General features: G+C 38.9%; 2 protein-coding genes across 5 annotated transcripts in view; both read left to right on the top strand.

The window, feature by feature from the left end:
- LOC122082726 (B3 domain-containing protein REM14-like) overlaps positions 1-15,242 on the top strand; it is an 18,288-nt gene that overhangs the window by 2,438 nt on the left and 608 nt on the right. For 2 of the 4 annotated variants that reach the window (XM_042650467.1, XM_042650470.1), the window contains exons 3-6: positions 12,238-12,553; positions 12,658-13,046; positions 13,128-13,339; positions 13,681-13,828. In XM_042650467.1, coding sequence (XP_042506401.1) covers positions 12,238-12,553; positions 12,658-13,046; positions 13,128-13,339; positions 13,681-13,828 — 1,065 coding nt within the window. Of the gene's footprint in view, positions 1-9,816; positions 10,274-12,237; positions 12,554-12,657; positions 13,047-13,127; positions 13,340-13,680; positions 13,829-15,242 lie in introns of those variants that run through there. The other 2 variants (XM_042650469.1, XM_042650471.1) reach the window with 2 other exon arrangements.
- On the top strand, positions 495-3,951 carry LOC122082728 (ribosome production factor 1-like; the record flags this gene model as incomplete). Its single annotated transcript, XM_042650472.1, is given in 9 exon segments — positions 495-590; positions 774-857; positions 949-1,018; positions 1,229-1,311; positions 1,954-2,033; positions 2,926-3,024; positions 3,137-3,245; positions 3,435-3,524; positions 3,643-3,951. Coding segments are annotated over 9 exon segments (750 nt in total), but the record flags the coding sequence as incomplete, so codon positions are not given.

Genomic DNA, 15,242 nt, shown 5'->3' with positions numbered 1-15,242 from the left:
AAGGCTGTTTGGCCCTGGCTGTCCAATCTCTTGCTTCTGTGTGAACCCCACGACCCACAGAAACTCCCTTGGGTCTTGTAAGAAAAATCAGCTCAATTTTGCTATGCCTGTTTTGCTGATATATGTAATATTCTGCTCGTACATTGTTATAGGCTTCAGGTTGGGAACTATATATCCCTGTGTTTGTATGTGTCAGAGCCTCGTTCACTGGTTACACCCTTTGTTTTGTCTGTTTGTGTTATTTAATATTTTTCCCCGACCATTATTACCATATCTTGGTGTATAACAGTTGGTAGTTCTCTCTCTCTCTCTCTCTCTCTCTCTCTCTCTCTCTCCCTCTCTCTCTCTCTCTGTTCTTTGATCTTTCAACAGTAGCAGATTTATGATGATGCTTATCTTTTACTTGTTTCTCTCTCTCTCTCTCTCTCTCTCTCTCTATATATATATATATATATATATGTTAATGCTTTCTTACCTGTGATTCAAATGCACAGCTATTTGCGGCAAATGACGTTGATGAGTTTAGCGCGATTCTTAAAAGGGAACGTACTCCAAAGATATTAATCACTACTTGTCGTTTCAATTCTACTGTACGTTCTTGATTGTTCTTTATTTGCTTCTGTAAAAAGTTGGTGAACATTGCATGGATGCTACTACATCTTCAGCTTCCTGCAATGTCAACATAACTGTTTTTATTAGCATTGGAGTTTTTTTCTGAGTGGTTTTTTGATTTGGTAATCTCATCACTGGTTATATATATTGCTTCATTGCAGAGAGGACCCGCATTTATCTCAGAATTACTCTCAGTAATCCCAAATGCACACTATTATAAAAGAGGAACCTATGACTTGAAAAAGGTTGTGTCTCATTTGATGATAATTGCCATATTGCTACTTAAGAGCCTCTAAACTATAAGCTGAAAGGGATGGCTTTATTCTTTTGTTGTAGATTGTGGATTATGCAAAGAATGACGACTTCACTTCTCTTATAGTTGTCCATACTAATCGCAGGGAGCCAGGTAAATGTTACTCTGCTTTGAAGTGTTTCATAATCTTGCAATCTACGTGATGTTTTGGCTGCCTTGTGTTCCTGTAGATCCATTTTGATGCTGTTGAGTTATATTATGTGAAGTCTGTCTGATAGTTTGTTCATGTTTTAAATGTTTTTATATATCGACATTGTGGTCACTTTAGTCTTCACCCATTTCTTTTGTGGGCTTGTTCCATAGATGCTCTTCTAATCATTGGCTTGCCTGATGGACCAACTGCACATTTTAAGCTCTCCAAACTAGTTTTACGGAAGGACATTAAGGTCTGTAAACATCAGTTTTTTTTTTCATGTAGTTGTATTTCTTCTCTTGTCAATCAAGCTACTAGATGTATAAAATGTTTTTACCTTCAATAACTTTGTAAATTTGTTTTTTCCATCATAATATTTCGTAGAGTGAGAGTGGAGATTGGCCAAGAAGAAAAAAAATTAATGAAGAAATAAAGGAAATGTAGAGACGGGAAAAAAAAGGGAAAAAATGGGCTTTTGGACCTAGTATATTTAGGGCCACATGTTTTTGTTATCAAAATTGTCTGCAGCGAGGCGGTGAAGTGCAGTGAGCATCCAACGGCTGGGGTGCATGGCCGGGCCCTCCAGCCATTGGTTGTTCACTGCACCTCTCCGCTCGCTGCAGACAATTTGGATTCACTTTTTGCCTGATACTAAGGAAGAGGCTTTTGATACCTATTGAAATACATATAAGTAATATCACGAGTGTGTTTTCATATGACTTGAAATGGTTTTTAAGTTATACATGAGAAAGACTTGGCAATTCTGTTTGGTTAACTGGATTACAAGTGCCAGTTTGTTAGGTTTATTATCTTGTGGAATAGTGCTTACTGGTTAGGTGAAAGAATTTGACACTGGCCTCTTTTTATAAATATATGTCCTCTATACATCTTGCAGAACCATGGTAATCCAACAACTCATAGGCCTGAGCTTGTGTTGACAAACTTCACAACACGTCTGGGTCATCATATTGGGAGGTGAGAATCTGAATTCTTTTATATGTGATCAGATCAGATATGCTGATACTATTTGGAACTTTTCCTGTCCCTCCTTTATTATTCCCCCCCCCCCCCCATTACCTGTAGTTTATTTTAGATATGTATGTGTTTTCCTTTTTTCAGTGAGGGTTCACTATAGGAGTTCATCCCCATCCCTCCCCGGCGCAGGCAGAGAGGTATTTACAGTGGGTATCTCCTCTACTGTTGGATATTTGTAATCCCATTTGTTGAAGGAAAAAGACGTGTTTGAAATCTTTGACTGGAAACAATCGAGTTATCACCATCATCTCCTGAACCTCAGGTCTGTTCTTGCAGTTTGGATGCAGCAAAAACTGTGAGGGAGCCCCTGTTCCTGTGGTTCTAAACTCTATGGATGTTTCCCCTTATCAATAGAGGATCAGTGGTTCTCACTTCCTAGAAAAAATGGCAACCCCTGTTCTTGTGGATTTATTGGGGCTCAGATTTATCTGTTTATTGGAGTATTTAGACACGGTATGCATGAAAGATTGAAGTGTTGAAACATGTTCTGCTGGATCCCTAAGAATAATGTTGTGACAGAGGTGTGAATGAGGCTTTGTCAAAGCAAGGGTTCGGTCGGGTTTACAAAGATTTGGGGGTGGGGGTGGGGGTGGGGGGGGACAGAGCATGAGCAGGGTAAATCAATAGCTTCAGTTTGATTTATGTAGCTTGGGGGGTGGGAGGGAATCAGGTGATGTTTTGTTTTGCAAGCAAGAGAGATGCGTGGGGTCAGTGGGGTGTACAGAATGTATTCTGACTTTTTTATTGTACAGCAGAAAGTATGCATGCCTTTGACTATGGTGTGCCTAATATATATATTTTTTTCTTTGTTGGATGTCTTTCATAAAATTAGGCTGATACAATCACTTTTCCCTCAAGATCCAAATTTCCATGGGAGGCGAGTTGTGACCTTCCACAATCAACGTGACTTTATTTTCTTCCGTCACCATAGGTTTGTATCTGTATAATTTATGAACTTCTGCTGAATGTTGTATTCATCTCAAGGTGCTTTGATATTTTATTAGCTTAAAGTGTAATACAGATTTTTCATTGGTACACATTAGGTACATTTTTGAAACCAAGGAAAGTAAGCCAAGTGATTCGAAAGGTAAAAAAACTGTGGGAAACAAAGATGACAATATCTCTCGAGAAAGAATGGTTGCACGCCTTCAGGTTTCACACTGACATGTCTATTGTTTCAGTTTGCAGATTTTGGGACTGTAGTTACAATTTTAGCATAGGTAGATAATAGATATCTGTGTCAGTCATGTGATGGGTGATGTGAAACTTGCTTTTGTCCCTTGTCAAGCTTGTTCGATCAACCAGGATGTGTGCCTGAAAAATCTCTCTCAAAACTTGCAGGAATGTGGTCCACGTTTCACATTGAAGTTGATAAGTCTGCAGCATGGAACATTTGATACCAAAAATGGGGAATATGAGTGGGTTCACAAGGTAATTTACTGATCTCTTGCTCAAATTTGTTGGGCATATAGTAGTTTCTGCCAAATTTACACGAATCTTTCTTCCGATTGTTGTTTTTCACCTTTTCTAATTCTTTTGTGATTTTCAGCCGGAGATGGACACTAGCCGCAGGAGGTTTTTCTTATGATTTGTTTGGGCATGTTCTTCCGAGTTCATTCATTGCGGAAGGGAAGCATATTTTTGTAGAGAGATTTGGTTCCTACACCTGAATGAGAACTGATGAGCAATATATTAGACAATGTATCTTCTCTCCACTAAACTAGCCAATTTCCTCGAAGATCATTGCTACTTACTGTGGTCCTATGTTGTATTAGCTCAGAATATTCTGTTCTATGTGGAATTCCAAAACCAGTAGACAGTTGTTGATTGATTAAATTTTCTATGTTATCATTGTTCATTTTTTCTTTTGAACTATAATGCAAGTCTTAAACATATCCTTCTTTTGATGCCAAAGATGCTATTAGGAAAGATCACATGGTACAGGCTTTTTTCAAGATGTGAAGACAAATAAATACAAATACTCCCCCAAAAGCAGCCCTGCTTTCCAGTGACCTTTGTGGGGAATGTATCATGAGGTAAAGGCAATCCATGGTAATCAAGATCCAACCAAGACTTCAACAGTGACTTGATCAATGCATTTCTTCCTGTGTCTTCCCCTAACAATATGCATACTATCCTCGAACATAGAGTACCAATGACAGAAAATGTTGTCACTGACCATCCTCAGTAAGAAAGGAGCCTCCCTCCCACCTTTAAAACCTCTTTTTGGCACACACAGGAAACACATTCCCCAGAAAGTGTTGACAACATAAGAGCCTCCAGCCCTGTATAGAAAGGCTAGATGATAGAATCCAGGTACAAACTAGCATGCAGGATTCCAGAAACTGTTGATGCCTCGAAAAGGGCATGCTTGAAATTCCTATCAGCTGCATTCTCAAAAGCAAGGGCTGAAATGTAAACCAGTTGGAGAATTGAAGGGCCCATGCAAGACAAAGGAAATATGGTGTTGATGCGGTTGCCCTTGGCAAACACCAAGAGGATGAATGGTAGGACAACTGGGCCAGAAGGCAACCAATATCTCCTTGTTGACTTACTGAAGCAAATACCCCTGCCTCCAGAGATCTCCAATATGGTAATAACGAGAGTTGCGAGGTATGAAGTTGCAGCAAGGATGAGTACTGCAATATCTACAATGGGTGGGTAATTCCTGGGTAAGTACTGTCACAGAAGTAATGGTAAGGACAATTGATAGGATCTGCTGTTTCTTCCACCTGCCATCTGATGCATTTGAAGAATGTTGTGCTGATATTTTCCACTGCCCATTCAGGTCGAAATGCTGGAATTTCTGGGTACAGTAGTAACCCCAACCCATTATTCATCATGACATTGGCTCTCTTCATTTTCTTTCCCTTCTCTCCCTGCGCTTCTAATGTCCATGAACTACTGGTATGTGATATCTGATGTATGCCTTTTCCTTGTCTGTTGGGAGGTTATTGTACCTGAACAATAACTGGAAGAAGAAAGCTCAACTGACTTCTTATCTTCTATCTACCGAATTGTCAAAAATAGCCTTCTTCCTTCATGAGATAAATGGCATCCTCTAGTGAGGGTCTTCTATTTATTTTCAGAAAGGGAAATGAATGTGCCATTGCGGGTGCCAATGAGGGGGCACACATGGGCATCAACAGGGGGTGGGTTTTTGGGTTTCATAAGGGGAGTCATTTTGCCACCCTCTGTATCTGGGCGCAGGGGCCACATGACGAGGGAGCGTTCTTTTTCACCTTATTTGGATTGTGCACCTTACAGGTCCTAAAAAAATGTCAGGTCTGCTGGTGGTGTGGCCATTTCTTGTGAAATTGTGAGCATTTTGGTCGATTTCTATGCAGTCAGGGACAAGTCTTGCAGGTGTGCTTGATACGTTGAGTGAAAGAAATGAATATGGGGCCAGCTTTGTTTCCAAGGAATGTAGTTGCCAAACGTCCACTGCAATTAATTTCAAGAAAATATCTCTGGCTCACTGTTAGCTAAAAGTGGTTGGGAGATATGTTGGGATCTCTAGTTAGTTGTTTGATTTTTTGTTCTTTCTTTTTGTTTTTGGATAGATCAATGGACGCTATTGAAGTTCCTCCTTACCTAAAATTCATCACGCCTCTCTCTCTCACACACTCTGCTGCAATTTATTTTAGAAATTATCAATTTTTAGTGAATTCTGAAAAATTTTGTTTGCTTCTAGGGAGTACTGCGTAGTGGTTGTTGAAATTCCTGTTTACCTGAATCTCATCATGTTTGAAGTTTGTCCTGGCAGCAGCACCTGTCCAGAAAATTTCTCTTAACTACTTCGGTAATGATGGCAATGTAGTTACAGATTTAATCCTGAGACTCAGTCTCCAACGAGTTCACCGATGATCTCTGGTATGCTAAGAGCCACAGTGATGTACTCTACTGTTCGTGTCCTCTCCTTCACAACCGTCCCCTGCCTTGAGTGTCGTGGACATTGGTAAACTTGCATTCCTGTCATGTTGATTCGTGTTGAGCCTCATTCTTTCTGCCTCTCCTCTCTTTTTTTTTCGGCTGCCGGTTTCCTTCTAGTCTTCCTTTTGGTTCCTTGAGTGTTGTAGTTTTCTCATGTGTTTTTTGAGTGTTTCTTCTCTTCTCATGGATATCAGCTCTTTTTTATATTTATTTAGTTTCGTAGGCAGCCTAAGACATTTCTTGGTGTCAAATACTTATCGAACGCCCTGTTACGTCACAGAAGATCCAAGTCCTCAATAATGTTCCCTTTTATTATGCGTCTCATAGATTGTGTGCGGTAGTGATTTTTCTATTTTCTTTGGGCTTTAGGTTTGGGAGGGAGTCTTGAACCTTGACAGCTGTAACTGTCGCTCTCCGTTTGGTGGAGAGTGTGGGAGGGGATGGAATCCTCTCAAGTGTATCGACCCATAGAGTGCTCATCAGGCAGTTAGGAGGGACTTGGGATGCATGCTGTGATGCTGAAAAACCATTCTCCAAACCATGGATAAACACTCAGTTCTAAACCATTTATAACCGATAGTCTCAACTGAATAAAATCGTTGAACAAAATAAACAAATCATTTAAAGTAAATAAAATCGATTACGAAGTAAATAGTTGAACTGATTGTTCACGTGTCAAGAAAAAAAAATCCCATTGTATTTGTGAAAAATTATTGAAAACTTCTTCACTATCAAGAAAGTACACAGATTACCGATTACCGATTACCGAAAGGATGCATTGATGTACATGGGAGAGTCTACGTCATTGTTGACTCTAGGTTTAGAATCTAGGTTTACTCCCCTGTATGATTTTGATCAATGGCTTGAGATGGGTCATATATATAGGGTCGGAATTACCTTGTCATTGGCATAATTAGAGGCAACATCAATGTAACTAAGGATGTTAATCAATTTGGTTCCAGTTTAAATAGGTGGCTCGAGTTGGTTCAGTTGTAATTGGCAGAGACCAACCGATTAGTAGTCAGTTTTGGTTGTATGGTTTGTTACCGGTTTGGTTTTGGTTTGTTGTTGATTTTTTGTTATATTTCGTAATCGGTTCAATCAGTTTGATTATTTGATTTGTAATTGGTTTATTTGCTAATGGTTTGCTTATTTGGTTTAACTATATTATTCGTTTTGACAGTTTATTGATTTGAAATGGTTTAGAACTGATAGCTTATCCATGGTGTCAGGAATTAGTATCAGATTGGCTTATTCGTATCAATATCGATCATAACCAATACTTGATCGATATCAATCAGTCGATATAGTAATGAAAAAATGGTGTTTCATTATGAAATCAGTTTCATACGATTGTTACCCATTGATGTTGCCGATGATTGATGTGGTCACCGATACCGTGAACTAAATTCATTATCAATTTAAAATCGAAAGCAAACCGATTACTTTTTTCTTTGCAGAATGTAAATCAAAATCAAACCGAATAATAATTGATTTATCGGTTTAAAAATGATTTGATTCGATTTCAGTAAATAATATCAATTTCAAATTTACACATTTACATATAAACTTAGGTGGCTAGGCAATTAGAGATTTTTTCGCTTAAAAACATACAATAACAGACAAGAGATTGTTGCCTAGTCGTGTAGCCTCTACATCATCACAAGGGCCAATAAAAGCGCTCGTAGAGGCATCAACATCAGTATGATCTTTTTCTCATTATCTAAACTGTTAACCCCTCAAATTTAATCCAAATGACAATAAAGGAAAACTTGGGTTAGAAATTAATAAAAAAATCAAGGTCGAAAACCAAAAGGCGTTTGGCAATGTAGTAGAGGCAAGCACCAAATTTTATAAGTGGCATCGATGGGTAGGGCAGAGGTTTGGCAGTTGTCACCCTATTAAAATGAAAAATCGTGCCAATCAGAAGGCAAAAGATGGATTCGATTAGTAAGGGATCCCATACTTTTCCTGGGGAGGGAGTACCTATGTAGATCCCACAATTCATTGTGTAAAAAGGTATACTAAAGAATCCCCACTCTGGCGTCATCGGGATCCTTTTTTTTCCCTAAATCCAACTATTAACCTATCAAATTCAATCCACAGGACCAAAAAGGACTAAAAAGGGAGAAATTGTGTTGGAAAATCCTTAAATAGGTATTGATAAAAAATATCAAGGTGTAACATCGGAACATGTTGGGAAATGTAATTGAGATAAACACCAAATTTTACAAGTGGCTTTGATGGATCGAATTTCTAATTTATCGAAGGGCAGAGATTTCTCACCATGTCAAAATGGGAAATAAATCAATAAGAAGGCGAGAGACTTATCTATACACAAAAATCCTTTGCAGTGAGGCATTGAGTGGCCGTGATCAGGATCCAACGGCTAGGGTGCATGCCAGGGCCCTCCCATCCGTTGATTCCTCATTATCACTCACTGCGGAAGATTTGAGTCCAAATCCATTTTTATAAGTAGAGAGTGTCAAGATGTACCACAACTCATTGTGTGAAAGAGCATGGGAAAGAATCCTCACTCTAACGTCATTGGGATTTTTTATTTTATTTTTTATTTTTACCATATTGCTAACCCATCAAATTCAATCTAAATGACTAAAAGGGGAAAATAATTGTGTAGGAAAGGAATTAATCAAGAACTGATAAAAATATTAAGGTGAAAGACCTAAACGCATTTGACAATGTAGTTGAGACTAACACCAAATTTTACAAGTGGCTTTGATAGGGGCGGAGGTTTTCTAATTTAACCAAGGTAGAGAGTTCTCACCACGTCAAAATGAAAAATTGGACCAATAAGAAGGTGAGAGATAGATCCATTTAGTATGGGGCCCACATTTTTCTAAGTAGAAAGAGTATTAATAGAGACCCCACAGCTCATTGTCTAATGAGGTAGGAAAAAGAATTCCACTCTGAAGTCATTGATATCATTTTCCTTTTATCCAACCCCGTCGAATTCCATTCAAACGACTAAAAAGGGAAAATTGTGTAGGAAAGGAATTAAGCAGCTGGGATCATCTGGCACGCACCCTAAAGGATTACACTTAAAAAAAAAAAAAAAAATTCAATCCAAATGACTAATAAGGGAACAAACACTAGCTTATCTAGTGGTGGGTTTGGTGGCAGTTTCGATTTAAAGAATCGTTGGGGAAGAGATTATGGGATAATATGTCATGTGTTGGAATAGATGGAGAATATGTCATGTGTGTTTGGAATAGGTGGTCATTGACCCTATTAATGCCTAATAGGCTGGCCATTGGCCTCTGATTAAAAAAAAAAAAAAACAAAAAAGAAAAAGAAAGAAAAAAGAAGAAGAGGAAGTGAAAATTAGTGTAGTAAAGGATTTCTATACTCACGAGGAAAGTGAAAAGTGTGTAGAAATGGAATTTTAACATAGAATTTATGAAATATAGAGTTACACTGTTTCGGTGGCTGGTAACACAGTTTGTAGGTTAAAATAGATAAACGCGTTATTTATTTATTTTTGGGAAACGGTAGATAAACGCGTCATGATCATTAAGAACAATGTAAGATGTTTTGACTCTTTGCTTAGTTTTGTTGTTTCCAATAAAAAAATAATTTATGAAAATATTTCCTTTTATATTCGCTTGTTTCCTTTTATTCATATAAACTTTTCATATTCTAAAATTATAATTCAACCCTTCTAAAGGTAAATCAAACCGACAGGCGAGAGAGAGAGAGAGAGAGAGAGAGTCCAGTTTAGCAAAAAAAAAAAAAAAAAATTGTGCTTATTTGGAATTTGGATAGGCGTAGTTGTTTATTAAGAGAGGGAACCGCCCTGTTTTGGTTCATAACTGCTTACCTTGTCTTCTTCGTGGCTCTCTCTGAGAGAGAGAGAGAGAGAGAAAGACTCCGTATCAAGTATCAAGCGTGAGAGGATTAGGGCAATATTTAGTATTCGCTCTTAAGCTCTTGCTCCTCCCTTTCCTTTTTAATTTTTATGAAAGAAGAGGAAACTCCCTTCTCTCTCTCTCTCTCTGATTTCCAAGTCTCACTCTCCCGCTTCGATTTGCAGGTCTATTAGTATAATACAAGTCAGTGGATCCCACCTTCAGAGTATCATCAGTTGGAAGAGTTGGAATACATTGGCACAGCACAGAGTCCATTGGAAGGAAGATAGAGAAGATCAGAGAATGGCGATTGAGGGTCGCGGGCAGAGGAGAAAACCCCACTTCTTCAAACCCTTCCTTCCCAATTCGTATCGACAGCTCGTAAGTTTTTTTTTTCTTCTCTCTCTCTCTCTCTAGGGTCTTGCTTGACACCCGATGGTAGGTTACACCGACGGTTTTAGGTATTGGTATCGGAGCCGTCGATTCATATTCGCATTGGCTATGGCAATGACCGATATCGATAAGCGATACATGTCGTTGGTACGGGTCGAAAATTAAAAAACAAACATCTTTTTGGCAGATTCGACTGATATCAGCCGATATGTATCGGATATAGAACTAGTATTTCGGAACTGGCGGGTACTAGTTCTGATACCGTATGCTAAAATCAAGGTTATATCGAGCTTGACACCAAGACAGCTTGGCCAGGTTGGAAACCCCATTGATATAAGTGTGAAAATCGTCTGCAACCACTGCACCGGTGCAGTGAGCATACATTAAACTTATCGGGTGGCTAGGAGTTCTTTGGGGTGCATGCCCACATGCTGTCAACCTTTAATGCTCACTATAGGATATGTGGACTCTCGATGAAGAGTGTTTTTGGCAACTTTAAAGCGGCCCTCATTAATGGGTTTTGTCTTATTAGAAATGGGTTTTATTTCTTATGCCACGTAGGATGGTGACGACTTAATGGCACCACCTATGGTTTCAAAGAGATTTTTCCATATATATAACATGGGGAAGTGGTTGATTTTCTAGAAGTGTGGCCTATGCCAATGCTTCGTGTGTCAATCTCTATCCTCTAAATAAGAGTGCAAATTGTATGCAACAAGCGGTGAGGTGTAATGAACATCCAACGGTTGAGAGGGTCTGGCCATGCATGCACCCCAACTATTGGATGCTCATCGCACCTCACCGCACCGCCTTATTGTAGACGATTTTAACACTCAAAACAAAGGGTAGAAATGTCTTTTTACATGGAAGGAGAGACATAGATATATGGAAGCCCTTAGTAGGTCGTACTCCTAGACAACAATTTCCTACACTCCCAATGTGGGATGAGTCTACAAGCCACACTAAGTAGTTAGGAGCTATTGTGAAAAAAAAATATCATCCATATGGTACCTATATCGCACCACAAAAAAAAAAAAAAAAAAAAAAAAAAATTTATATTATAATATTATAATATATTCTATAAGCTAAGTGAGAGAAAATAATTTTCAAAAAAAGAAAAGTTGAAAAAATAATAAAAAATTCATGTGAGAAGGAAGCTGTGACAACTGCAATTTCTTTTCCATCTATAAAATCTTGTTTGTTGTTATTAAATTTTGGAAAGATGTTTTTTGATGGGGTGACCCTCCTATGCCCAGACACATGAGGGGTGGGGATGAAATGACCGATCCACCCTCATGAAAGGGAAAATGATTCATTTGTGGATACTTCTTTGGGCACACCCATTGACCCTCATGCACGCGCGAGAACCACACTCCCTCATTGGAAACACTTTCGTGAAATTTTTTTTATCTTTAAAGCAGAAACATGAGATTAAATCTTGTCATTTCACATGGACACTCTCGAAAATGGTAGAATGATAAAAATCTAAAATTAAGGGGTAAAAGCACTTTATCTGAGTGTGTGGTTTACGCCAATATTCCTATGTGTCTATCACCTTTTTTTTCATATGAAAAGATATGTTGCACTTCTTGATAGAGAACCAATAAATAGGGAAAGAGAACTCTGTCTACTTGCTTTACCCTCCAATTTCCCCACTTCCCCATGTGTCAAGGCATATGAAAAGCAATTGGGTAGTGGTTTTCTCCTGTTAAAATATAGGCAAAAGACTGTACACAGACAGTGTGTGGAATCCTTGGCATGCCATGACTAAGAATGGGACCCCACACACTCTCTCTCCTCTATAAAATCCCCTATGTTGACTATTCATAATGGGATCAAGCCATTCAAAAAAATTATTTTTTCTCATTAACTTAGATAATGAATGAGACAAGAAGAAATAAAAAGGACATAACTTCCCCCTAAAATCATGAAATTAATTTTGGATGTTATAGGCAATTCCCAAAGCGTTTCTCAAGCATCTAGCTGGTGAGAATTGCGAAGATGGACAAGAAATCATATTGAGAAACCAACACTGCAAAGACAAATCATGGCCTGTGAAACTGAATGGATTTTGTTTTAAAGAGGGTTGGAGTGATTTTGTTAGAGATCATGGACTCTCTCTTGGGGAATTTGTGGTTTTTGGGCATGAAGGTGGCTTAGTTTTCGATGTTATTGTATTTGGCCATTCTGCATGCGAGAAGAAACAGTACCCAGCTCTTTATATTAATATAGAAGATGATAACAGAGTGGAGGAGCAAGAAATCAAAGGTAATCTTCTCATTTCAATGCTCTTTCAACAGTGTCTATTTTGTTTCTTAACCATATTTTTACTAAACAAATTGTTCTTTGGTTAATGTGTTTTGATGGTTCAGTGAGTTCTGTTCCTCTAAGTGGCCGAGTCATAACCCGTCTCATGACTCGTTCTCAGCAAAGAGAGGCAGCCATGACTAGTTCCAACAGACAAGCTTCTTGTGAGGACCTAGGAAAGCAATCAGAAGTCAAGAGGCCTCTAAGTGGCCAAGTCATAACCCGTCCCATGACTCGTTCTCAGCAAAGAGAGGCAGCCATGACTAGTTCCAACAGACAAGCTTCTTGTGAGGACCTAGGAAAGCAATCAGAAGTCAAGGGGCCTCCAAGTGGCCGAGTCATAACCCGTCCCATGACTCGTTCCCAGCGAAGAAAGACAGCCATGACTATTTCCAACAGACAAGCTTCTTCTGAGGACCTAGGAAAGCAATTCGAAATCAGGAGGCCTCATAGGGTAACCCCCTCTCTCTCTTTCTGTGTGTGTCTCTCTTTCTCTCTCTTCTAGAATATTGAAACAAGGGGTTGTGAATTGCAGAGGAAGCCGTCCATTCCCAAAACCTTTAGGAGATCTAATGGTTTGACCAGAAAAATCTTCAAAGTGATCATCAGAGATCAAAAGGGAAGGTTGTGGCCAGTGAACTTATGCGACAATGGGAACAAAATGGGAAGTGGATGGTTAGAGTTTGTGACTGCAAATTGCTTGAAAGAAGACACTTGTATTTTCAAGAAAAAGGACTCAGTAAAAAGGTCAGTAATAGTAATGGAATCCTTTTCATCTTTATTCTTTTTCAGTTCCAGGATTAACCAACTGTTAACCCATAATATCACATGTTTAAACATTGGGTGTGCCTATATATGTCATTAAAAAGCGGAAGAAAAACTGTGCATCTCTCTCTCCTCTCTCTATGGACAGACATCCTCCACGTCTTGTTTGGGGAGGAGAGAGATAGACACAAAGAGTACAATGACAAAGGATGCTGCACTCCAATGTGCATTGTTGGAGATTAAGAACATATAGCCTTAATTTGCAAACCCATAAACTCAACAAGTTTTTGAAGGGACTAACATTGTAATTCAATGGTTTGCAGAAGTAATAGAGGTGCAATTGTGCTTGATTTTACTGTATCTGGATCCAAGAATAGAAGGGCTCTTGTGAAAAAGGACGAACAGATTGAGCCCACTAATCCATCATTTGAGAAGAGTATCTCGCTATTCATTTTTAAAGCGCATTGTTTGGTTAGTGCTTCAATCCTCTCACTATGATACTATGGTAGTTTTTATTAATAGTCCATTTTTTTAGTATGACGACAAATGATGGGTGTTCTTAATGGTCACCTAATTCATGTTTTGATTACAAATTAGACTGAGTTTCTCTTCACCACGGTAAAAGAGATTCCATCATTTCTATAATAGTAGGACTATTAAGGGTAGTTTCGGACTTCGAACAATGAGGATAATTTATTAATTATAACCTCTTCACCTTGGATGAAGACTCCTTACAAATGTATATTTGGAAAAGGATTGAGTTTCCCTATACCCATGGTGAATGAGAATTCATTCATCGTTGGGTGGGGGGTGGAGAACGGTATCAGAGATATTTTCAGAAGATTCTAAAACCATGGAGAGGTTTGCGACCCTTAGGATGGGACAGTGAACCTTAATACCTGGAGAAGGAAAACTTTGTGCTTTAAAGAAACACATATTGAGTTTCTAATATATATGGTGTGGTGTATTTTTTTTGGCATTTATGGAAAACTTGTGCATCTTATAATCTGATCTTATTATTCATGTATTATCTTTTTATTATTTTATATTATTTTATGTTAGATCAAACACCAAGAAACACGAATAAAGAGAGAGACTAGATCCGTACGACACAGAGATTTAACGAGGTTCACACACCAGGGTGGTGTGCTACGTCCTCGGGCGAAGAAGAAGATGATTCACTATGCAGAAGAAGGATTACACCCTAGCAGCGGCGAGGAAGAACTTGCCCTGAAACCCTAGCTTCGTGAAAACCCTAGAATACAATGACTCTCAACAAGCAACAGTACATTATATATATACTCCAAATAGCGGTTCGACCCATCGGGTCGCGGTCGATCCGATCGAACCATACCGCGGGGGCGTAGCCCCCGCACCCCCATACGAGATCAGTGATGGGCTCCAGGCCCAAGCCCTCTGCTTCCATCACAGATCTCAGAAAAATTCTCATTCGGGTCGCCACCAAAATATGTCGGATCGGGTCAATCTTCAAAACGGGTCAAGAATTCGAGACAAACTTAACATTTTATGTTTTTACCTGAGATTCACATAAGTGGTTTTATAATCTATATTAATAATTTTTTTGTTAGCATGCCCAGCACTGTGTCTACATCTCCCTACAAAAAAAACTCTCCCATGCACCCTCCCATCCCAACCCTTCATTGGTTGAGCGGTTAGCTCCAGGAAAGCTAGCGACATGCACAACCTCTAGCCTATATTTTATAGGGTACAAATTCTTTGTTTGGGATGCACCCTTGCTCGCAAAAACAATGGGGTGCAAAGTGACTACTGCGCACATTTTCACATTGGCTGAGTGCTGGTGTTGGTTCTGATATATGTTAAATTTTAAACACTCAAATAATATTTGAGTAACACCTGAGCTTAT

Source organism: Macadamia integrifolia, chromosome 6 (genome assembly GCF_013358625.1).
Source record: "Macadamia integrifolia cultivar HAES 741 chromosome 6, SCU_Mint_v3, whole genome shotgun sequence".
NCBI classification, from domain to species: Eukaryota; Viridiplantae; Streptophyta; class Magnoliopsida; order Proteales; family Proteaceae; genus Macadamia; species Macadamia integrifolia.
Note: the sequence above shows the minus strand (reverse complement) of the source record. Positions and strands in the feature narration are given on the sequence as shown.